General features: G+C 39.0%; 2 protein-coding genes across 4 annotated transcripts; one reads left to right on the plus strand and one right to left on the minus strand.

Annotated features, from left to right (window-relative positions):
• Positions 1-4890: 4890 nt before the first annotated feature.
• On the plus strand, positions 4891-12296 carry LOC145901877 (uncharacterized). 3 transcript variants are annotated; one of them, XM_082989696.1, is made up of 10 exons: positions 4891-5281; positions 5362-5421; positions 7559-7641; positions 7834-8151; positions 8999-9105; positions 9175-9233; positions 9794-9952; positions 10390-10735; positions 11057-11263; positions 11525-12296. In XM_082989696.1, exons 2-9 carry the CDS (start codon positions 5388-5390, stop codon positions 11244-11246), a joined length of 1296 nt encoding a protein of 431 aa, XP_082845822.1. In that variant the 5' UTR covers positions 4891-5281; positions 5362-5387; the 3' UTR covers positions 11247-11263; positions 11525-12296. The 3 variants fall into 3 exon arrangements, with proteins under 3 accessions (XP_082845822.1, XP_082845829.1, XP_082845814.1); XM_082989703.1 differs by having other exon boundaries at positions 4891-5421; positions 11057-11259; XM_082989688.1 differs by having other exon boundaries at positions 4892-5421.
• LOC145901901 (uncharacterized) lies at positions 12248-14488 on the minus strand. Its single transcript, XM_082989716.1, has 2 exons — positions 14289-14488; positions 12248-13405 (listed from the first exon to the last, which is right to left on the minus strand). The coding sequence occupies exons 1-2, from the start codon at positions 14454-14456 to the stop codon at positions 12533-12535; spliced, it is 1041 nt and encodes a 346-aa protein (XP_082845842.1). The 5' UTR covers positions 14457-14488; the 3' UTR covers positions 12248-12532.
• Positions 14489-23917: the final 9429 nt, after the last annotated feature.

Below are 23917 nucleotides of genomic sequence, written 5' to 3' on the forward strand. Positions count from 1 at the left end.
AAGTAATTACCCCCGCCCGCCTACGAACATACATAGCAGGCTACATGAAAAACGAAATAACAGAACTTCTTTCTTTCAAACGCCGCACGAAGAAAGAACACAAACAGCCCAACATACAATGTGTTGCAAGCACGATATTTGTTGGGTCTCGATCTTTGCCGACTGTGAACACCATACAATTGAACAAAAAGCCTGTTTTAGTGTGGTGTAAGAGGGTCATTTGAAAGTTTTAGGTAAACGGCCCTTTGTGTGAGAAACATGACAGAGGTCCACAAGCTTTGGCATGCCAAGACCAGTTACACTTTTTTTGCACTGAGCTAAAACATGTTGGGAGCCACAAAACCTTATTGGTTTTGGGTGTTTTCGACCATTTAACGCACACGAAACAAAACTATTGTCGCTATATTTCCAGTAAACTTGGCAAACCAACAGAAATAACCAAGTGCATGATCGGTTACAAATGCTTCTCATTTTCCTCAATGTGCTTGCAGTCTCTTTGGAGCCACAACAGAACAACAGAAGGTGAAAGAGCCCAATGTGGGCCTGAAACTGCTATACTCTGTGGAGTGTACACAACATACCACTTTCGATTTTGTGTATTAGCGTATAAGGATGGGGTACCTACGCGGTATTTTTTTGTGACTCTTCTGACTGTCGGACGCGGTCTCCTCACGCAAGATGTCGTTCCAGAGCAATATAGGTGTTAAAGGAAAAGCCAATAAAACAAATCAATTTTCGACAAGACTGACAACATTTACAACAATCTAAGAACACGATGTTTCAACAATCAGTGTTGCTTTTTAACTGGAAAAAATCAACTTCCGCAATGCTGAACTGTCGTTTTTATGTAGTAAAACTTATATGTATGGAAAAACACCGGAAGTATAACAATCACAGTGTTATAGGCTCTGGGGCGCTGGAAAAAACAAATCATGATTTAGTTACCAACTTTTGTGGGTTCGGCCATTCAGGTTAAACTGCCTGATGGACAACGAAGCCTTTTTGGACAAAAAAGCACCATTTTACCGAAGTAAAGGCGCACAATGCTTTATTCGTGATTTCAATTAGGTTCGTTCAAGGTTTTTCATTAGCTGTACTCTCGTCTAACAATCTGTAATGCCAATAAGGAGCTAAATGCCGTTAACGTCCTACAGCGCACTTCCCTTTCAACATGTAATCAAGCCTGCGCTCACAGCAGTTTGATTGAAAGGTGCTTTGTTGTTTAGCTTGCGCAACACAAAATTAAACCCCACTTCTACATGTTGCCTTGTGGATTTGTTTGACGGTCAATGTGGCGCGACTCGTGTTACCGATGGTCTGCAGTCACGTTTAGTAGACTGATTAGCAACAGACATGTGTAGGTATTGATTACCTTAGTAACAAACATCCTGTAGCCAGGCACTAAATCTTTTACCATGCATAGCATCGACGTCGGCTTTAGCTAATTAATATAAAGACCAAGCGTTTGCAGCCCTTGCTTCGACGCGGAAATATAACTATAAAGAATCGAATCGAAACTACTGGTAAGTGTGTTAGTATTATTAGCATACATGGACTTAAAATTATGTAGTTTAAGCACCTGTTGATATCATTATGCTAGTAAAGCTTCAATTCTGGTCCATATGCGTCAATTTTTTTTAAAATAAACAATACATTGAATAAAAAATCGATAATGGTTGTAATTGAACTGATGATGAGGTAAGTTAAACTGCCGAAAGAAGTTATTGTTTTATCCGCAAGACGGTAAGTGCCAGCAAAAAGTATATGTGGTAGTTCGTAACTCAGGTTTGCGTAGTACGCTTTTGTTGCACATAAATAAAATATAAATGAAAACTTCGCGGTTGCATTGCAAAATTACATTGGATTATAACGAAATAGACAAAAGCTGATCAGTAAAATATGGTCTCGATCCAACCTTTGGCGGACATATACATGTTCACCGACATGTGCATGTACTCATTGCTAATTCTTTGAAATATGACATAGGGTATGTGTGTGTTCTGATTAGGCCTGTGTTTGAAAATGTGAAGACGATACAAATTAGTAAAACATATTTTTTGAGTAAAATATCGGTTTTGGTTGGTTTATAATTAGCAGTGGTTTGCAGCCCACGATCAATCACTATTTTTTGTGCACTATATTTTAAGAGATATATCAAATTGTGTTTATATGGGTGTCTATTACACCGAACAACAATGCACCCCTGGGATATAAAACGAATGAGACAGTAAAAGAGGCGGTCAAACGACCTGTCGAATTCATGCCAGAGGTCCACAATCTGTGCATGTGTCGTTTTAAGTTGACAAGCGCCGTGTAACAATTTACGTAAACTAGTTTGGAGAAAAATGCAGACAAATAACAAATTAAGTCTGAAAATTGTAAACAGAGCAACAAATCATCCTGGTATATTTATAATTGTCGGAAGTGCCGTGAACGTGATTAGTCGCACGCGAAAGGTTTGAGAACCACTGGACTATGCAACTGACCAATCTGTCCATTTCCGTGATACGTTTTGGAACGCGATTCTCCGGTATTGAAAGCATGCAACAACAACCATTTTTTTAAGTTTTTTACGGGAATTTTCATTTGTCAAACTTGGCATTGTTGTAATTTCATCCGGAATTCGTGAACATTGGAGCGAATACTTCAGACAAGTTTAGTTTCTGTAAGAACTGGTTGACAAACGCAGGTGCTAATTTTTAAACTATCGTCCCACTGCCAATTTAAATAGTTATTCTAATGCTCATGAAAGACTAATAGGCACACAAAGGGCTGTACGTATATAATTCGCCTGCCCTTTGCGCTTGTTAATGAATGAATCAGCTGAACGGATGTGTGCTAAAAAAAGTTTGTACCTGGCCACCCCAAGCGTGTTGGTCAAATGAACTAAAGCGGGTATGGTTTGTGAGAATTTGCTGAAACTTTGAAACGATGTTGTACTTTGCCACAGCATTTTAAAGCAATTTTTGATTTAATAATGGTGTTTCGAATGTTGAACCAAAAATTAGCATTTGAAGCTATAAAAGCGGTGTTTGTTTGATGGCATGATATGATGTTTGAACAGTATGTACATGGGCATGATTCCAGAAACCCCTCTTTTATTTCACTTGGTGACGAAGCGTAATAACTGCTCTCTACTACAAGTAAAGCAGATGATTGTGCTTCGAATAGTTGTGCGAAAATTGCGTTAAATTTGCTGTAGCTTGCGGCATCTGCTTGAGGAAATGCCAACCGCACAACCGTGCGATGCATTTCGCTAATGCAGGGTTAAGGGACGACCTTACCAATATACCAGGAAATAGTGAGGCAAACGCTATACTGAGGTAAAAAGCTTTTTATTAATCAGCAACAGCAGCAGCATACCGCAGATTTTGCGAGGAATGTTAGTATTCTGGCTTGATGGTCGAAAAAATGTATATGACGGTGTGTAAAGGTATGAGTTGTTTGAGCTTTAAAGAAAAAAAATTTCAGGGTTTTTAAAAGTTAAAAGTATAACAAAGGTTTAGTCCACTGAAATGCGTTACAAGCTCGAGAAGTGTTTGGATGACTTCACTGGTTTACTGACGATGCAATCAATGCTCGGAGGCAAAAATAATCAACGCAATTAGACGCCGGCACATCGATTCAGCATGCACTCCGCTTCAGTGGTCTCAATTTCCCCAAATGTCGTTACCGGGCTAACGAAATTAAGCGACACGCTCGGACACACAACAGTTTTGCGTCAAGGCAAGTGCAACCACGCGTGGCGGTCGTTACGTCGCTTTCAACGTTTACGTTCAACGAAGTTCGCAATGCGCGTTTTCTTGCAACCCTTAACGCCCCAAGAGCGTAACACTATATACGTTGTCACCTGATCAAGGAAACATTCCCAGGGTGTTTTGGAGTTCATAACAGTGAGATTGCGCAGGCAAGGGTGCTTGCGTTGTTTAGATACGTTGTAAATTTACCTGTGAAAGTGTCAAATTTGGTTATGTTGCCATAGCTTCCGGGAAGCTGTCGACATTTCTTGTAAATGTCTTGTGCAAAGAACAGTGAATTGACAGGCGGCAGAATTTAACCGTCGATTATATCATGTTGCTTGCATTTGAACTTTTTTGTTTTTGTACAAACTGTCTGGTTGCATAAAACAGAACAGCGCGAAAGAAGATAAATTTTTAATGTGTATCGGCGACACGTGATTGCCAGTGTCGTCGAAATGATTTCAGCTCATTTTAGCAACCGTGTCAGTCTGCACACAGCAGGAATCGGAAATAGCATGTTTCAAAAGAATCCCGAAGTTGATACTATAGGTGGTTTGTACATAAATCCCATTTATTCTCTCGTGTATTGGCTTCTGAGTAAAGGGCTTTTAGAGAATTAATTAACAGATAACTTAACGCAGCCTCAAATACCTTTATAATAATCAAATACAAATATACCTACAAATATACAGTTCTGCGTTGGTGTACTTTGTTTGGACAACAGCGCAATCACCATATGAGCGAATTGCATTTGTTTGACAAACAGAGCGCTAAAACACGTAGCCTACAGCTTACATTTTCAGAAAGATGCAACCGCGACAAGGCATATAAACCAACGTACGCGTTCGCGGTACGGCTTGACAACTATTTTTGTCCAGGGCTACAATTTCTCCCTCGAGGCACGTTTCTCTGAACACAGATCCAGGCACGATTGTTTAACGTATATGCTGAGGTTTCAAAGCAGCTTTAGCGTGGGGGAAAAAATGTCCGAGTTGATTAATTGTGACGACACATTCGCTTTTGTGACAGTTGGAGTGTAGTTTCAGACGAACTGCATTTGTACTTTTGACAGGAACCATGAGTTCGCGTCAAACCAGCTATACCCGCTGTTTCTATTTGCAGGCTGCGTTGTGTGTTCTTCACGAGACAGTTTGTAAATGGTAGAGGTTTTGGTAGGAAGAAAAGCCGAGGGTTGCAGTGCGAACTTTTGGAGAATAACAAATCCACGCAACTTTCGAAAGAGACCATAACAATTGGAACAATGCACTGAGTAGCATAGCGCCAGGCAACCATAGACCATATTTACACTTTCAACCTTTGTTCAGTCGCGCCAAATGACAATATGGATAAATGCCCCAGCAGGACGGGAATTTCAAGGGTAAAAACGTAGGGAATTAAAATAGTACCGTTTCGCAAAGAAAGCCATGTATCAGAAGGAATATGCTAGTTTCAGTAAAATCCAACAAAATGCCTTCAACTGACTATTGATTCTGCTAATCTGTTCATTGTATGCAGTCATCTGTTGTTATATATAGTAACAGGTGATGAATGTGTTTAGTTGCTCATTTGGGCAGTGCGATGCAGCCTTTGCATTATGAATGAAACGTTTTGCTAATTACAGCGTAGAAGGTGTGAAACTGTGGCGGCATGGGCTCGGTGCGGCAATCAATCAAGGAAGATGGTAAGAGCATTACAATTGTTGTTTGACGGACTAAAGTTACTTGACTGCTGTAGCATTATCATTCTTCTTTTGTGTATTTTGTGAATAACCATTTTTGCTACAAAATTACAACATAATGATTAAAGTTGTGCATCACATTGCTTTTTAATTGCAGTCGTCAGAGCCACCGTGCTTTGCGCGCAAGACTCATTGTGTATTTTGTCTATGTGAAAAGATTAACCTTGTACCAATAAGCCCTCACAGCAATTACCTAAAAGTTAGATTCGGGACGTTTGGAAAATATTTTGGTGAAATAATTTTCATCTTCATGTTTCCCACGATAATTGCATGTAGCACAATATGTATCCTAAACCGCGGACGGTTTATCAGTTGGCAGAAGTTGAACATTTGGCGGTGAGTTTACGTGGCAACAAGCGCACAGATGTCACTTGACCTTGAAAGGTCAAATGTCAACTGACCGCTGTGCATTTCCACCACGGTGCACGTCGATAGGACATAAGGGCAACCACCTGATCGGGGGTTTGCAATCGGGAACTCGAACCTCTGTAATTGACTTTGCTCGATCTATCCGCTTGCAATATCGAGGAAAGAAAAGGAATGATTTTAATCGGAATCCGAACACCGGTCGATAAAGGCGTCGCGACGCTGTTAAAAGTTTGAAACTAGCTTAAGGCGTGTAACTTGATCCCTTTAAGCTCGGAAAGCTATACGTCACTTTTGCGTGGGTGCGTGAAGGCAACAGTGCATAATTTGCTGAGTGACAAACTTGGGAAATACGGCTGTAGCAAATGAAATGCAAAGTAAATGTAGTTTGTGCGTTGAGAACTTTTACATATTTTATTGTATTGTTCGATTAAGTCAACCACAACAATGTAATCGCCAGCTAGCTGTGGAAATGCGCAATGTATGGCGATATTTTCTTTACCTATAAGCACGCTGACAGTGAATATTTTTTTTGTTTTAGATGACATAGACGTGTACCAATACCATTACAAGTTATATGTGCCGCTTTAGGCAAAAATCGGTCGTTACGGACAAGCTTTTGTTAAAAAAACACGTGTACTTGCAAAGAAAGAAATATGACACAAGACCAGCATTATGCTATAAACAAGGGTAAGATTGATTACCGCTATGCTTATTTGGAGCAAAAAAAACGTGAGTGAAATTGAGCTTAGCTATAGACACCTGAGAATCATATGATAAACCGGTCGATACACTTTGATTTCCAGCGGTATCTGAGCTGCCCTAGCAACCCAATTTAGGTTTTGATTGATGCCAAGCGCAGGTCTGTGTTAAGCTCAAAAAGGTTGAATATGCCAATGCTGTGGTCTGATTGATCGCACGAGCAAATATTGGAAACTTGAACCATTAAAAAAGTACACCTAAGGTAGACTCAATGTCACACAGGGGGCATGCAAAAATAATTGGTATATTCAGCATGACGTGTAGAGGATTCTGTTTTGCATTCAACAAGTACTTATTAGATGAAATTGTTACGCACGTATTGTTGCAGTAACTACTCAAATTGCTATGGATAAGTTATTATTAAGTAGGTGTCAGCTTTAAGAAGTCCAATAATACAATTTACGAATCTGTTTATTTGCAATTGTTGGTTTATTTATACAAACGGGTTCACGGGCAGCATATTTACTATATCTTTAGTACTTGTTGCAAGAAACACAGTTGCATGTTAGTTCAGGCAACTGACTCTTAAAGGACGTTATATCAGGGTCGGCCAAACTTTTCAAAACTGGAATCTGTTTGTAGAATATTGAAAACTGGATGGACAGATTGTCAGTTTGTGGTGAACCGGATTGTTGAAAACATTTTGAAATGTTGTGTATTTTATCATGTGAAAATTGTCACTTCACGAATTCTTGACGCCTTTTATGTTGCAAAAGGTGTTACTTGGTTTTTGATATGCTTTAAACCACAAAAAATTACGTATCTTTACTTAAAACGACAATTCCATCACGGAACATGTTAAATAACATGCACAGCCTGCGGCATACATGACGGGCTGCTGTTAATCGTGTTTATATACAAACCGTATGTACGTATAAACACAAGACCTGTGTGATGTTGCTGCTACTGCAGCTGTCATAGGAACATGTAATTTCAGTGCTGGGTTGTGCAGGTACAGGAAACATGATGAGAATGAACGAAACCCCAAGAGACAATGGAAGACAAATGTCTGTCGGTATTCTCGGTCAAATGAAGGTAATTTTTTCTTTCATAAATTATATATGTGACTGTTCTTTTTTTGGTATGTTTCACATTAAAACAGACAGATCTGACTTTACAGAGTATATACAAGGGGCTGATGTGTTCTTTGAACGAATAAAACGTTGAGTTTTCAAGATTGGCAAATAGGCCAATATTCACATTCCGACTGCAATTTTAATTCCACAGCGAAACGCAGAAGCGAAAAAGCGCCCAAAAGACTCATCGAAATCCAGCACGTCGCACACCTCCAGGAAAAATCAAAACAGCTTTAAGGCTTTCCGACCCAACGGGGACGACAAGTCGTGGTTGGTTTGTGCTCTGGCCAGCTTCTTCATCATTGGCTTGCTGGTTGCCGGGGCAATCGTCGGAGTAAAGTACTCAGCCATTGGAGGCTGGTCCGTCTTTGCTTTAGGCGTGGTCTTGATGTTTTGCGCGACGGTTGCCCTCTGCTGGATCAGACGTAAACGCCTGGACAGGAACATTGCATTACAAGACCTGGAACCTGTGAGTTTGCTTTTGCGTTGTTTGTCGTTTTTTTTTTGTGGTTTGAAGCAGCTTTTTAGGTAGATATTTATACCTTCTTTCATTAAAGCGAAAAAGGCTTGGTTTGATTGTCATTTGTCTGATTCACTTAACTTATCGCGCCGATCGCGATCGTTTAAGTTTTAACCAGGGCTTCTAAATATTTTCAGCTCGCGACCAATTCAATAGATAAAAACTGTCAGCGACACTTTGTGTTTGACAGTCATGTAATTTTTAGATATTTTATTGAAACAGCAGTGTTGACATTAGCATATGTCTAAGGTATTGAGGCGGCGTAGTTCGTGACATATTACAGCAGCTACATGTTTTGTGTGACAAGTCTTTGCGACCCAGGTCACGCGACCGACATGATTGACACTTCGCAGCAAGTTGTCGTTAATTAGCCGCCCATTGCGTTCTCTCGTCAAAAGACTAGCGCAGATAAACACCTGGTAATCGGATTGAACAAAGAGGGTTTTGCAACGGTCAAGTTTCGCTTCGCACGACTTTGCTTACTGTATAAACCCGTCGGTGGGTTATATTCTGCCTTTTATAAAAGTTATAAGTATACCACAGGTATTGTTAAATTTCTTCTAAATGTTCGACAAAATGAACACTAGAGGTAGCTTAGAAACACAAGTCACGGCTTTTGTAAATCTCTAAAATAAACAATATCGCCCATAAAGCTGCATGCTGTAAAATTTTGGCAGACGTATCGATTGTTTCTGCAAGTAGAAATAATGAATGTTACAGCAGCATATATGGACGATATTGTTTATGTGCAAAAACATCTTTTGAAAAGTCAAATAATCTTGTTTGATTTTATCAGCCGAAGTTTTATCATACCGATATCAACGACTTTCCCTACGATCCTGTCCTTCAAAGAGGAGTGACAATTCTTTTTTATCATGGCCAAGATGACTGCCACAAGTGCAGGTCGGTTAATACTTAATAGCCTCTAAACATTTCAAAGGTTTACTACCTAATTGAATTGCATTTCTTTAGTCTGATGCGCCAAAGTGACGACATGCACCAAAAGAGCACGCCTCCAAAAGAAACAGATGGTATTGTTACATAATATGCGTTTAAATTCGATTTTTGTGTTATGAAAGTAAGGCTTCATCCACGCAATGCGAAAACAGTGACCGTAAAAACGAAAAAAGCAAAACAATTACCAAATTTGCATGAAACAGCGTTGGCTGCTATATTCTTTCGGACATAAAAACAATCTCGTTTAAGTTGACCTCGAATATCCAAACATATTTTCTTATATATCAGTTCGAACTAACATCCACCATTAACTAAATTCGTGTGTATGGTTTAGCCTGTGTATGTTTTTTTAGTGTTTAGTTATGACCATTAGGAGAAAAATGTCATTTAGACAACAGGAAGCTGCCCATTCTTGCTAGGTGGTAACGACGGATCTGTCTTATCTTGTTAGATATAAAAAAACTCACAAAGAGTGATTGACGATCAGCGTTAGTGCGATCTTTTATTCCAAAATCTCACAGATATATTGGTTTCGCCTTGACGGCATCGTCAGTTTCTGTGCTTATTCAAACAGAATCTTTGTGGGTAATTTCGGTCACAACCATTTGTGTAATATGATATCCACTTTGTGCAGAGGACCATAGAGAGGTTCGTAGGAATGCCAACCATTCTGATCGTAGTTCCACCGTCACACCTACAACACCTAGTGTCGATCGCACACACCGCGCAAAAACACCAAGTCATCATGTTGTTGTGCACCAGGAAGGCCTCGCCAAACGTAATGTTCAACAAAGTAAGTTCAATTTGGCAACTTCGCATTAACGTACATTGGTTCCCAAACGTTTCGGCGTGCGACGCAATTAGACAAGAATTACGACGTACCCAAGTGTATTAGGAAGATTTTTTTATTTAACAACTTAATCGAGTAAATGGATAAATTTGAACATGAGAGATAAGATTGGACTTTCATTGGAGGTAGTGTCTCTCGACACTGGTGTGTCACAATAAAAAATGATCGCGCGACGTCCTCTGCAACAATAAAAAGACGAACCAGGGCGTCAGTTTGGGAACTACTGATGTACAGTATTAGAATAAGTACAGTGGTATTTAAATTTGTCACGGTGGTAAAACGTTGAATTTGTGCAGTTCCAGTGTGTAATATATAATAAGTTATAATTGGCCATTACTTTTGCATTGATATTTGTTTCCTGCCTTCGTGTGTTTTTGCAGCGAATCGAACTCTGCATCCAGATGAGGAAGAAACGTCGTTTATAGCGCCACCCAGCGATAATGGACAAAAAGAGGGTCGCCAAACGAACGATCAGCTCCAAACGAATCAAAACAATAACGGCAATATCACAACCACGCCCTACGAAAACGGCGATGTCAGTGCTGTTGTTCAGTCTGGAAGTGAATCAAGTGGCGAAGAAACGTCACGGAACACTGGAGCAACCGTGATGTCAAGAGATTCGATCCTCACAACCAAAAAGAGAAGGAAAGCGCGAAACAGAGATTGGAGTTCCAATAGAAAAACGAACGACGCCGATGTTATGGTGGAAAGTAGTTCCGATAGCAGGTCAGTGAACTATATAAAGACAAGGTTACTACAGAACTGACAAACTATACCTGCATAATTTTTTTATTGTCGAAAACTGGCATTACGCATTGTAACATAAATGGATTAACATTATAATATAGCATTAGGTTACAGTGGTATGGCAGCCACAGCGTAGAGTCAAGTAAGGATTATTTACCTGAAAAATCCGAGTGAGTAACGCAGGGTCAAGCCTCCGGCAAGGTTTTGAACCCACGACCTTGCGTATTTCGCCCATACATGCAAAAGCTTGCACTACAACTGCATTAAAATGTGTGTTATGTATTTCAATCATTGATTCAGCGACAAAGAAACCACGAAACCAAGCGAAAATTTGGCCCAAGGGTCTGAAGAAACAAGGACGTATCCTTTGTCACGTGATTCCTTCCTATCCATCAAGAGACGAAAGTTACAAAGGGTTGAAGAGTGGGAGAGGAGGAGGTCGCAAAAGAGTGTGAAGTCTTCTGACCTGTCGGAATTGGAAGAAACGTAGCTCCCGGAGCACTGTAGGTAAGATCTTGACAAATCTTTCCCAAGCATCCATCGTGGTTTTACGTTGGTCATATAAAATATCAACTTCACACAGGAAAAAGATGTGAATGTTCGCAAAAAACAATCTGTATGTGTCCAGTATAAAAATGATAGGCTACAGTTAAGTGATTCTCAACCACAGCGCTTAACCATCTTCCTTGTGGGTCTCGTTATCCCACAGTGAAATCACCAACGCTGAAATACCGAAATAACGGCTGACATTTGCTATTGTTTTCATAGGAGCTATGCAGCATAACAATCACGTCGCCGTGTCATAAAACAAGCAAGAACCGCAGATCTTGCTGTAGAGAGAAAGCATTCAGGAGACAAGAGAGACATTTCGCTGTTCAACTATGAAGATCAGCGGCTAATGGATCTTTTTTTTGAGTAATCCTTTTTCGACACCCTTTTCTATGTCCTATGTGAAGTGCAATCATCGGCATGCTATGTGAGGCGTTACAGTAGGAAGTTTGGTATATCTGTATAATACCTGCAAAGAACCATTGTAAAATAAGTTTCAGGTGCTATAAAAAGAATTGCAATCCTTGAATGTCTGAAATTTTTCGCGAGTTCTCAAGTAAACAAAGCTACAAGGTAATGACAAACTACAGCACTTCGTACAGCAGCGGCATTTTTGAGGATTCGGTTTCCTTCGTCACTGATGCTAGCCCTGGTGTTGAGTATTCCCGATGCACTTATTCCAGCACATGTAATTTTAGCTTGCAATTCCCCCGTTTTGGGGGCTGCTATGCGCTTTACTATTCAATTTGTCCTTCTAAATTACCGTGCCATATTTGTCCAATCGCAGGCATAACGTTATTTTATGAATCGCCCTCGCATTCCGATAAAGTTTACGATTGTATCAAACTGTCTGGTGGATTGTGCAGTATTTGAATTAAATGATGCGCGAGCAGCTGGGACTCATTCCAGTTGAAGCTATCTTCAATGCTTTTACCAAGTACAATCAATACAAAGTCTATTTTTATTGTGCGCCATAAAATGACAAATCCGGGTTTTTATTGGTCTTGTTTTTGGGTGCCTTATGAAACACAAATATCGGTGGGGCCAAAATTGACATTAGTACAAATGATTTAAGGACTAACAGCAGCAGTAACAAGATGTCATAAGAATTTTAGCAAGAAATGATGTTCAGATAGCAACCAATGGCAGCCTCCTAAGCGCCCAAAAAAGACTCATAAAAATCTGAAATTCATTGATATTTACACACCAAATTGATCACATGTACCACTAGTAAACAGTTCCACGGCTTTGGTAACTGGCAGGCATCGGAGGGGGCATCATTTTCTTTGGCAAACCACGATAGCACTGCATTTTGCTTCGAATTTCCTCAAGTGATACATCCTCATCATCAGGGTGCATTAAATTGCTGTTGGTCGAGATGGATTTTGGCCCAGTCGAGCCAGCTTTGCCTGCATCACCAGCACTGCCCACATCTTGTTTGCTTTGTTGGATATTCGATGCAGCTGGAAACAATGGCTTTGGCATTGGAGGCGCCTGATTGCTTGAAGGCCCATCTCCATCTTCTTGGTTGGGATGGCTAGAATTTCCCTGTTGGTTTTCACCAGAGTTAAATGCCCCTCCTGGTGGCCCAGACATGTTCGGCATATTTCCAGGCATCATTCCTGGTCCACCAGGACCCATATTTGGTCCCATTGGACCACCTGGACCCATTTGGTGGGGATATGGACCCATAGGTCCACCCATCATTCCCATAGGTCCCATCATTCTCTGATTGGGCATTGGCCATCTGTTTGGGCCAGGCATACCCATTGGTCCTCCCATCGGTCCCATGGGACCACCCATTGGGCCCATCATCCCACCCATTGGTCCCATCATCCCACCCATAGGGGGCATCCCCATACCTGGAAATGGCATTTGTCCCGGCATGTTGAACTGGTTGGTGTCATCATCGCTATCGTCACTGTCATCGCTGTCATCAGTACGTTGGCGCTTGCCTTTAGGGCCACCTTGATCTCGGACCTTCTTCGCATGTTCCTCTTGGTCTTTCTGGGGAATTCCTTCCATGCCGTAGATTTCTATCTCCACATTGGTGCGACCCTGAACTGAGTTGGGTACCGCAGTGATGGTTTCCTTGTGAACCTAAAGAAACAAACACTTGCAAACAAAAATGAAACGATCGCTTCAAATTGTTGCTCTGGCCTGTCTACCTACCTGACGAAAAAGGCATGCGAACAACAATAGCTTCTTCATGACAAACTCTTGTGTAGCCATTAATGGTTGTCAATGTCAAATATGTCAATAACCACTGTTTTTGAATGAATTGAATCAAAAATGACCACACAGTGTTTATCATGCAAGAACAAAATGTTACACTAACGTTGCAAGCAAGTAAGTCAATTGAAGCTTTGCATGTAAAAAAAGTATCGCTTTCCCTGTAAGGCACAAACCTGCATCAATATCTCTGTCCCAATATACATCCATACAAAAGAGCTGAATAATAGGCTTGTGTATATTGCACAACACAATAAAGCTATTTATAATTTGAAAATGTACCAAAACTCGAACTTACAGATGTTCCTTCTTCAAAGAATAGCCAACCAGAATGTGATGGAGGAAGGTAAGTAACATTAACTGAGCTACAATTTGCACAGACCACAACTTTGGCAATGGGAGTTTAAACAAATGATTTATATATATATGTTTTTTACATCCATTATACACAAGTCACTTACCATTTTAAAGTTGGCAGTTAACAGAAATGGGATGGAATTGCTATATACAATTTATTAACTTAAACTTACTTTGACTTGTCGGCAGTGACGTATGTGTGCTTTTGATGCGAGAAAAATATTTTAGGTAGCTTACTTTAACACATAAGCTTTCACACAGATATACAAAAGCTTACTGTTTGACGACAGCTAGGTGCGATTCCCGTCACACAAAAATTGCTCTCTTGTCGATGATTTTTTAAATTCAGTTTGAAACCCTATCAAAAACACCATGGCAAGTGTTTATAACTTACTTGCATGCAATGAATTGCCAGTCCTGGACCAGTGAACAGTTTCTTGTGGCAGACATGACATTTGAAATGCTTGGCCTTCTGATGTTGAATGAGAATTTTTTCATCATCAAACACTCGGTTGCAGTACCAGCACCAGGGCTTGATGGGTCTCTTCTTTTTACGTCCCATTTTGACAGGTATATCACAGCAATAAACAATATTTGTCTGTTAAGTGAACAAAATAACTTTGTGAATTGTGTGAGAAACTTGGAGTTGAATCCAGGTAAGAGAAAGCCAAAGATGACATACTAATCAATACAATCTGGTATACAAGCAAACGTTTCGGACACTGCTGTGCTCATCTTTGCTAAGTCATGAAATTATTGATTTATTTGTAACAAATAATACGATAAAAAACTAATACTTTATCCAATTCAAAAAATAAATTCGGTAAAGAATGTTACAATGTGAGCCTGGTTATCTCTTTCTGTCTTGATGACCCATATGTAATGCTGATATCCCAGTCTGCAGAGTATGGCAGCTGCATGCGCAAGTTTTTCTTAAACTTTTTTTGTTTGCACGCCAAATTTTTTTGACTGCACGCGAAAATTTTTCGGCACACGAATGTCTATACATAAAACAATTTAAAGAAAGACATTTTATCGTTTTCGTTGCACGCGGGCTTAGGGGTTGTCGGTGGTGCACGCAAAACACAAAGACACAAACAAAATGGAGTCGGTCAGAGTCAGCCAGGCGGCAACTTCCGTTTTGCAACAAAAACCTACTAATCTTGAAACAAATCATATATAACACAAACACATCCCGCTTTTATTCTTTTACAGTATCTACGATTCTCAATCACCTCTTATAATTTGTACAAAAGCATTTCTTTTTTCCCAAATACAAACCTAAAACGAGAAACGAAGCACAAGCACGCGCGCGTCTGCGTTCTGTAAACGACGATGTTAAATTGTCTTAGAGGCTTCACAATATAGTAGTTTTACATGCACCCGAGAGGTTTCTGGCAAACGTTTTTGGGGTTGGTCCGGATTTTACTTATAATTTTTGTTCCATTTAAAGTTGCTGCTTTTTCTTCCTATCATATATATTTTTTGACTCATTTAGTTGTGTAATTGCCGTAAACTTTCCAGCTTTTGTATGTTTTGCTTGATGCTGCTGCGACTGAAACTACGTCTGCTTGCGTCTTTACTATGGGCTACCTTAATTTGATTCCGAGAGCAGTCTTACTTTATTGAATAGAAAAACACTTTGCAATATCAGGTGGCTTATCTTTAAACTGTTCCAAGCGCGTTAGTGACTGAGCGAATATAACTTTTACCGCGCGCCACCGCGCCAGTCAAGTATTAAAGACTAGTTGGGTTGCAGAGAATCATGAGGGGGGTGCGAACGTTGCAACACGTACACTATCTCAGAAACTTTCATTTCAGGCTGAAATCTGTCATTCTTTTTAAATTAGACAAATATATTTCGCTTTGTTAAAAGCATCAGTAGTGTCTTATTCAAATAGAATCACCGGCAACACGTATTTAACAAGTTAAACCAACTCCGTCTGTATCCGTGATTTCGTCTGTGGTCCAAATGTGTGAAGAATTAAGTTCGGAAACATGCTTGTGGTGCTACAACCTAGCCTGGCTTCCATTCGTAAGCCAAATAACGTTTCATTTGCATGTTTACTCACAAATAACAACTACTTATTATAACTTATAGTTGTAATATTAACTGTATAACATAACTAGGGAGCCTGGTTTTTAAAGGTTTTGCTTATTCAGTTTAGGTTCGGTCCGGTTCAAAATTTACCGAGCAAACTCGGCTAACCGAAGTCAATACTAGCATATACTTTATACTTGGTCGCACCCACAGCTCAACCTAAAAACCTAGGTTAAAAATTTGTAACTTTGTTTTTTCAAATGTAAAGTATCTTGATTATTAGTAAAATACTTAAATCACCAGAGTCTATTATGTTCTACTTCATGAGGTGATGTTTAAAGCCAAACAATTTCACTCCCATGAGCAACAGAAAAAACACTGATTGTTTAATCTTTTCTCGTGGTAAAGTGATTTTCTTATTTGAGTGAAACTGCCCCGTGTTGCAAAACGCAAAAGTATATAGGCTATGTCATTACTAAATGTTCATGTTTTGATTGGAACCCAGCAAACATCAAACGTGGAAGGAACGTTTTTGTTACGTTGACTTTTGGTTGAAACGTTCATTAACGTAAATCGAACCAAAAAATTTTTACTGGTTGCATGTTTTCCAAATATTAACGTTGATTCTACGTTTCCTTTCTACGTTTTTTAAACCAACCAAATATCAGCGTTGAACTAACGTAGGAAATGAACGTCTTCTAAACCTAACCTAATTCCAACGTTCTTTTGTTGTTAATCGTAAAACGTTGTATCAACCAACCAAAACCTAACGTTTATTGAATGTTGTTATGATAACGTTATAATAAAGAACCAAACATCAACGTTATTCTAATGTTATCGGAAAAACAAAAAATCAACCAACCAAAACCTAACGTTTATTAAACGTTGTTATGATAACGTTATAATAAAGAACCAAACATCAACGTTATTCTAATATTATCGGAAAAACAAAAAATCAACCAACCAAAACCTAACGTTTATTGAACGTTGTTATGACAACGTTATAATAAAGAACCAAACATCAACGTTATTCTAATGTTATCGGAAAAACAAAAAATCAACCAACCAAAACCTAACGTTTATTGAACGTTGTTATGATAACATCATAATAAAGAACCAAACATCAACATTATTCTAATGTTATCGGAAAAACAAAAAATCAACCAACCAAAACCTAACGTTTATTGAACGTTGTTATGATAACGTTATAATAAAGAACCAAACATCAACGTTATTCTAATGTTATCGGAAAAACAAAAAATCAACCAACCAAAACCTAACGTTTATTGAACGTTGTTATGACAACGTTATAATAAAGAACCAAACATCAACGTTATTCTAATGTTATCGGAAAAACAAAAAATCAACCAACCAAAACCTAACGTTTATTGAACGTTGTTATGATAACGTTATAATAAAGAACCAAACATCAACGTTATTCTAATGTTATCGGAAAAACAAAAAATCAACCAACCACAACCTACGTAATGGTGGGAAACAAAATTGAAATTTTGTAAACGAATTTTGTGAACGAATTTTGTGAACAAAATTCTTGACGACGACTGGCCACATGATGGGGGTAGAGGGCCATACTTGAAATTAGAAGCGTTACGCAAACGTGCTGTAACATATTATGGAATAAAAATGCTAGGTTATACAGGTGTCAAATGAGCTATATTAAATCAACACTACCGGATAAATTGGACAATGTTGGTCCAAACGTGAGATAATGGGGCCGGGGTTAAGAATTGTTCCTAAATCAGAAATCTTTTTCAACTAATTTATCAAACTAATCTGTTGGAACATGTCATACGAATTAATCCCAAACAAACTAGATTTTCATCCACTATCACACGAAACAAACGCTGTGCGAAATATGTGTGAGTAGGGCATATGTTGAAGCAAAACGTTTCTTAATTTAAAGTTGAAACGCCTCAGTAAGTATAACTTACGTCTATATATACTGTGATAACTGATTTTATCTATTCAAAAACGCAAAAAGTTGCACAAAAACATCATGAACATAGCATGAATTAAAATTTGTTTTCGAAACAAAATTCGATTACAAATGCCTTTGATCCGTTAATCACTGTGTTGTATAGAGTGGGAAACAAAATTTGTTTTCGAAACAAAATTCGTTTATAAATGCATTTAAACCGTTAATCACTGTGTTGTACATAGTGGGAAACAAAATTTAGTGGGAAACAAAAAAACAGAATCTGTAATTTGTGTGTGAAGTTCAAAGTCACTTGATTTAAAAATGTCAAAAAATGTTTCGACCACCATCGCAGGCGGTCTCTCAAAATCAATTATTTCCGCCGAACCTTAGCCACCATAGTCTCAAACATGCGTTTTCGTTCAGCAACAAAATTCTAAAGGACATAGGCCAATTTGGTTTTCACTGCTCGTTTTGTACTGGCATCTAGTATTTGTGTGCAAAATTTCAAGTCGCTTGATATAAAAATGTTCAAATTGCAGGCGGGCAACTGTCAATTTGAGTTAATTTCCGCCGATCCTTGGCCACCATAGTGTCAAACATGCGTTTTCGGTCGCGAATAAAAAACTAAAGGACATAGGCCAATTTGGTTTTTAATGTTCGTTTTGCACTGGCATCTAGTATTTGTGTGCAAAATTTCAAGTCGCTTGATACAAAAATGTTCAAATTGCAGGCGGGCAACTCTCAATTTGAGTAAATTTCGCCGAACCTTAGCCACCATAGTGTCAAACATGCGTTTTCGGTAGCGAATAAAAAACTAAAAGACATAGGCCAATTTGGTTTTCACTGCTCGTTTTGCACTGGCATCTAGTATTTGTGGGCAAAATTTCAAGTCGCTTGATATAAAAATGTTCAAATTACAAGCGGGCAACTGTCAATTTGAGTTAAATTCGACGAACCTTAGCCACCATAGAGTCAAACATGCGTTTCCGGTCGCGAATAAAAAGCTAAAGGACATAGGCCAATTTGGTTTTCACTGCTCGTTTTGCACTGGCATCTAGTATTTATGTGCAAAATTTCAAGTCGCTTGATATAAAAATGTTCAAATTGCAGGCGGGCAACTCTCAGTTTGAGTTAATTTCGCCGATCCTTGGCAACCATAGTGCCAAACACGCGTTTTCGGTCGCGAATAAAAAACTAAAGGACATAGGCCAATTTGGTTTGCTCTGCTCGTTTTGTACTGGCATCTAGTATTTGTGTGCAAAATTTCAAGTCGCTTGATATAAAAATGTTCAAATTGCAACCGGGCAACTGTCAATTTGAGTAAATTTCGCCGAACCTCAGCCACCATAGTGTCAAACATGCGTTTTCGGTCACGAATAAAAAACTAAAAGACATAGGCCAATTTGGTTTTTCTTGTTCGTTTTGCACTGGCATCTAGTATTTGTGTGCAAAATTTCAAGTCGCTTGATACAAAAATGTTCAAATTACAAGCGGGCAACTCTCAATTTGAGTAAATTTCGCCGATCCTTAGCCACCATAGTTTCAAACATGCGTTTTCGGTCACGAATATAAAACTAAAAGACATAGGCCAATTTGGTTTTCACTGCTCGTTTTGCACTGGCATCTAGTATTTGTGTGCAAAATTTCAAGTCGCTTGATATAAAAATGTTCAAATTACAAGCGGGCAACTGTCAATTTGAGTAAATTTCGCCGATCCTTAGCCACCATAGTGTCAAACATGCGTTTTCGGTCACGAATATAAAACTAAAAGACATAGGCCAATTTGGTTTTTCTTGTTCGTTTTGCACTGGCATCTAGTATTTGTGTGCAAAATTTCAAGTCGCTTGATATAAAAATGTTCAAATTGCAAGCGGGCAACTGTCAATTTGAGTAAATTTCGCCGATCCTTAGCCACCATAGTGTCAAACATGCGTTTTCGGTCACGAATATAAAACTAAAAGACATAGGCCAATTTGGTTTTTCTTGTTCGTTTTGCACTGGCATCTAGTATTTGTGTGCAAAATTTCAAGTCGCTTGATACAAAAATGTTCAAATTACAAGCGGGCAACTGTCAATTTGAGTAAATTTCGCCGATCCTTAGCCACCATAGTTTCAAACATGCGTTTTCGGTCACGAATATAAAACTAAAAGACATAGGCCAATTTGGTTTTCACTGCTCGTTTTGCACTGGCATCTAGTATTTGTGTGCAAAATTTCAAGTCGCTTGATATAAAAATGTTCAAATTACAAGCGGGCAACTGTCAATTTGAGTAAATTTCGCCGATCCTTAGCCACCATAGTGTCAAACATGCGTTTTCGGTCGCGAATATAAAACTAAAAGACATAGGCCAATTTGGTTTTTCTTGTTCGTTTTGCACTGGCATCTAGTATTTGTGTTCAAAATTTCAAGTCGCTTGATATAAAAATGTTCAAATTGCAGGCGGGCAACTGTCAATTTGAGTAAATTTCGACGAACCTTAGCCACCATAGTGTCAAACATGCGTTTTCGGTAGCGAATAAAAAACTAAAAGACATAGGCCAATTTGGTTTTTCTTGTTCGTTTTGCACTGGCATCTAGTATTTGTGTGCAAAATTTCAAGTCGCTTGATATAAAAATGTTCAAATTACAAGCGGGCAACTGTCAATTTGAGTTAATTTCGCCGATCCTTGGCAACCATAGTGCCAAACATGCGTTTTCGGTCGCGAATAAAAAACTAAAGGATATAGGCCAATTTGGTTTGCTCTGCTCGTTTTGTACTGGCATCTAGTATTTGTGTGCAAAATTTCAAGTCGCTTGATATAAAAATGTTCAAATTGCAGGCGGGCAACTCTCAATTTGAGTTAATTTCGCCGATCCTTGGCAACCATAGTGCCAAACATGCGTTTTCGGTCGCGAATAAAAAACTAAAGGATATAGGCCAATTTGGTTTGCTCTGCTCGTTTTGTACTGGCATCTAGTATTTGTGTGCAAAATTTCAAGTCGCTTGATATAAAAATGTTCAAATTGCAAGCGGGCAACTGTCAATTTGAGTTAATTTCGACGAACCTTAGCCACCATAGTGTCAAACATGCGTTTTCGGTCGCGAATAAAAAACTAAAGGACATAGGCCAATTTGGTTTTCACTGCTCGTTTTGTACTGGCATCTAGTATTTGTGTGCAAAATTTCAAGTCGCTTGATATAGAAATGTTCAAATTGCAGGCGGGCAACTGTCAATTTGAGTTAATTTCGCCGATCCTTAGCCAACATAGTGTCAAACATGCGTTTTCGGTCGCGAATAAAAAACTAAAGGACATAGGCCAATTTGGTTTTCACTGCTCGTTTTGTACTGGCATCTAGTATTTGTGTGCAAAATTTCAAGTCGCTTGATATAAAAATGTTCAAATTACAAGCGGGCAACTGTCAATTTGAGTTAAATTCGACGAACCTTAGCCACCATAGAGTCAAACATGCGTTTTCGGTCGCGAATAAAAAGCTAAAGGACATAGGCCAATTTGGTTTTCACTGCTCGTTTTGCACTGGCATCTAGTATTTATGTGCAAAATTTCAAGTCGCTTGATATAAAAATGTTCAAATTGCAGGCGGGCAACTCTCAATTTGAGTTAATTTCGCCGATCCTTGGCAACCATAGTGCCAAACATGCGTTTTCGGTCGCGAATAAAAAACTAAAGGATATAGGCCAATTTGGTTTGCTCTGCTCGTTTTGTACTGGCATCTAGTATTTGTGTGCAAAGTTTCAAGTCGCTTGATACAAAAATGTTCAAATTGCAAGCGGGCAACTGTCAATTTGAGTTAATTTCGACGAACCTTAGCCACCATAGTGTCAAACATGCCTTTTCGGTCGCGAATAAAAAACTAAAGGACATAGGCCAATTTGGTTTTCACTGCTCGTTTTGTACTGGCATCTAGTATTTGTTTGCAAAATTTCAAGTCGCTTGATATAAAAATGTTCAAATTGCAGGCGGGCAACTGTCAATTTGAGTTAATTTCGCCGATCCTTAGCCACCATAGTGTCAAACATGCGTTTTCGGTCGCGAATAAAAAACTAAAGGACATAGGCCAATTTGGTTTTCACTGCTCGTTTTGTACTGGCATCTAGTATTTGTGTGCAAAATTTCAAGTCGCTTGATATAAAAATGTTCAAATTGCAAGCGGGCAACTGTCAATTTGAGTAAAAATCGACGAACCTTAGCCACCATAGCGTCAAACATGCGTTTTCGGTCGCGAATAAAAAGCTAAAGGACATAGGCCAATTTGGTTTTCACTGCTCGTTTTGCACTGGCATCTAGTATTCATGTGCAAAATTTCAAGTCGCTTGATATAAAAATGTTCAAATTGCAGGCGGGCAACTCTCAATTTGAGTTAATTTCGCCGATCCTTGGCAACCATAGTGCCAAACATGCGTTTTCGGTCGCGAATAAAAAACTAAAGGATATAGGCCAATTTGGTTTGCTCTGCTCGTTTTGTACTGGCATCTAGTATTTGTGTGCAAAATTTCAAGTCGCTTGATATAAAAATGTTCAAATTGCAAGCGGGCAACTGTCAATTTGAGTTAATTTCGACGAACCTTAGCCACCATAGTGTCAAACATGCGTTTTCGGTCGCGAATAAAAAACTAAAGGACATAGGCCAATTTGGTTTTCACTTCTCGTTTTGTACTGGCATCTAGTATTTCTGTGCAAAATTTCAAGTCGCTTGATATAAAAATGTTCAAATTGCAAGCGGGCAACTGTCAATTTGAGTAAAAATCGACGAACCTTAGCCACCATAGGGTCAAACATGCGTTTTCGGTCGCGAATAAAAAGCTAAAGGACATAGGCCAATTTGGTTTTCACTGCTCGTTTTGCACTGGCATCTAGTATTCATGTGCAAAATTTCAAGTCGCTTGATATAAAAATGTTCAAATTGCAGGCGGGCAACTCTCAATTTGAGTTAATTTCGCCGATCCTTGGCAACCATAGTGCCAAACATGCGTTTTCGGTCGCGAATAAAAAACTAAAGGATATAGGCCAATTTGGTTTGCTCTGCTCGTTTTGTACTGGCATCTAGTATTTGTGTGCAAAATTTCAAGTCGCTTGATATAAAAATGTTCAAATTGCAAGCGGGCAACTGTCAATTTGAGTTAATTTCGACGAACCTTAGCCACCATAGTGTCAAACATGCGTTTTCGGTCGCGAATCAAAAACTAAAGGACATAGGCCAATTTGGTTTTCACTGCTCGTTTTGTACTGGCATCTAGTATTTGTGTGCAAAATTTCAAGTCGCTTGATATAGAAATGTTCAAATTGCAGGCGGTCAACTGTCAATTTGAGTTAATTTCGCCGATCCTTAGCCACCATAGTGTCAAACATGCGTTTTCGGTCGCGAATCAAAAACTAAAGGACATAGGCCAATTTGGTTTTCACTGCTCGTTTTGTACTGGCATCTAGTATTTGTGTGCAAAATTTCAAGTCGCTTGATATAAAAATGTTCAAATTGCAAGCGGGCAACTGTCAATTTGAGTAAATTTCGCCGAACCTTAGCCACCATAGTGTCAAACATGCGTTTTCGGTCGCGAATATAAAAACAAAAGACATAGGCTAATTTGGTTTTTCTTGTTCGTTTTGCACTGGCATCTAGTATTTGTGTGCAAAATTTCAAGTCGCTTGATATAAAAATGTTCAAATTGCAAGCGGGCAACTGTCAATTTGAGTTAATTTCGCTGAAACTTAGCCACCATAGTGCCAAACATGCGTTTTCGGTCGCGAATAAAATACTGTAAGACATAGGCCAATTTGGTTTTCACTGCTTGTTTTGTACTGGCATTTAGTATTTGTGTGCAAAATTTCAAGTCGCTTGATATAAAAATGTTCTTGCACACACAAATACTAGAGTTTTGCACACAAATACTAGATGCCAGAACAAAACGAGCAGTGAAAACTGCTAAGGCATGATGGCTACTGTCAAATTCTGATGGTTGGCCGCCTACCTTTGCTTTATTTTGAAGTCAATTGACGTGAAGTTTTAAACACAAATACAAATTTGGTTTCCCACTATGGTCACTA

Source organism: Ascidia mentula, chromosome 1 (genome assembly GCF_947561715.1).
Source record: "Ascidia mentula chromosome 1, kaAscMent1.1, whole genome shotgun sequence".
NCBI classification, from domain to species: domain Eukaryota; kingdom Metazoa; phylum Chordata; class Ascidiacea; order Phlebobranchia; family Ascidiidae; genus Ascidia; species Ascidia mentula.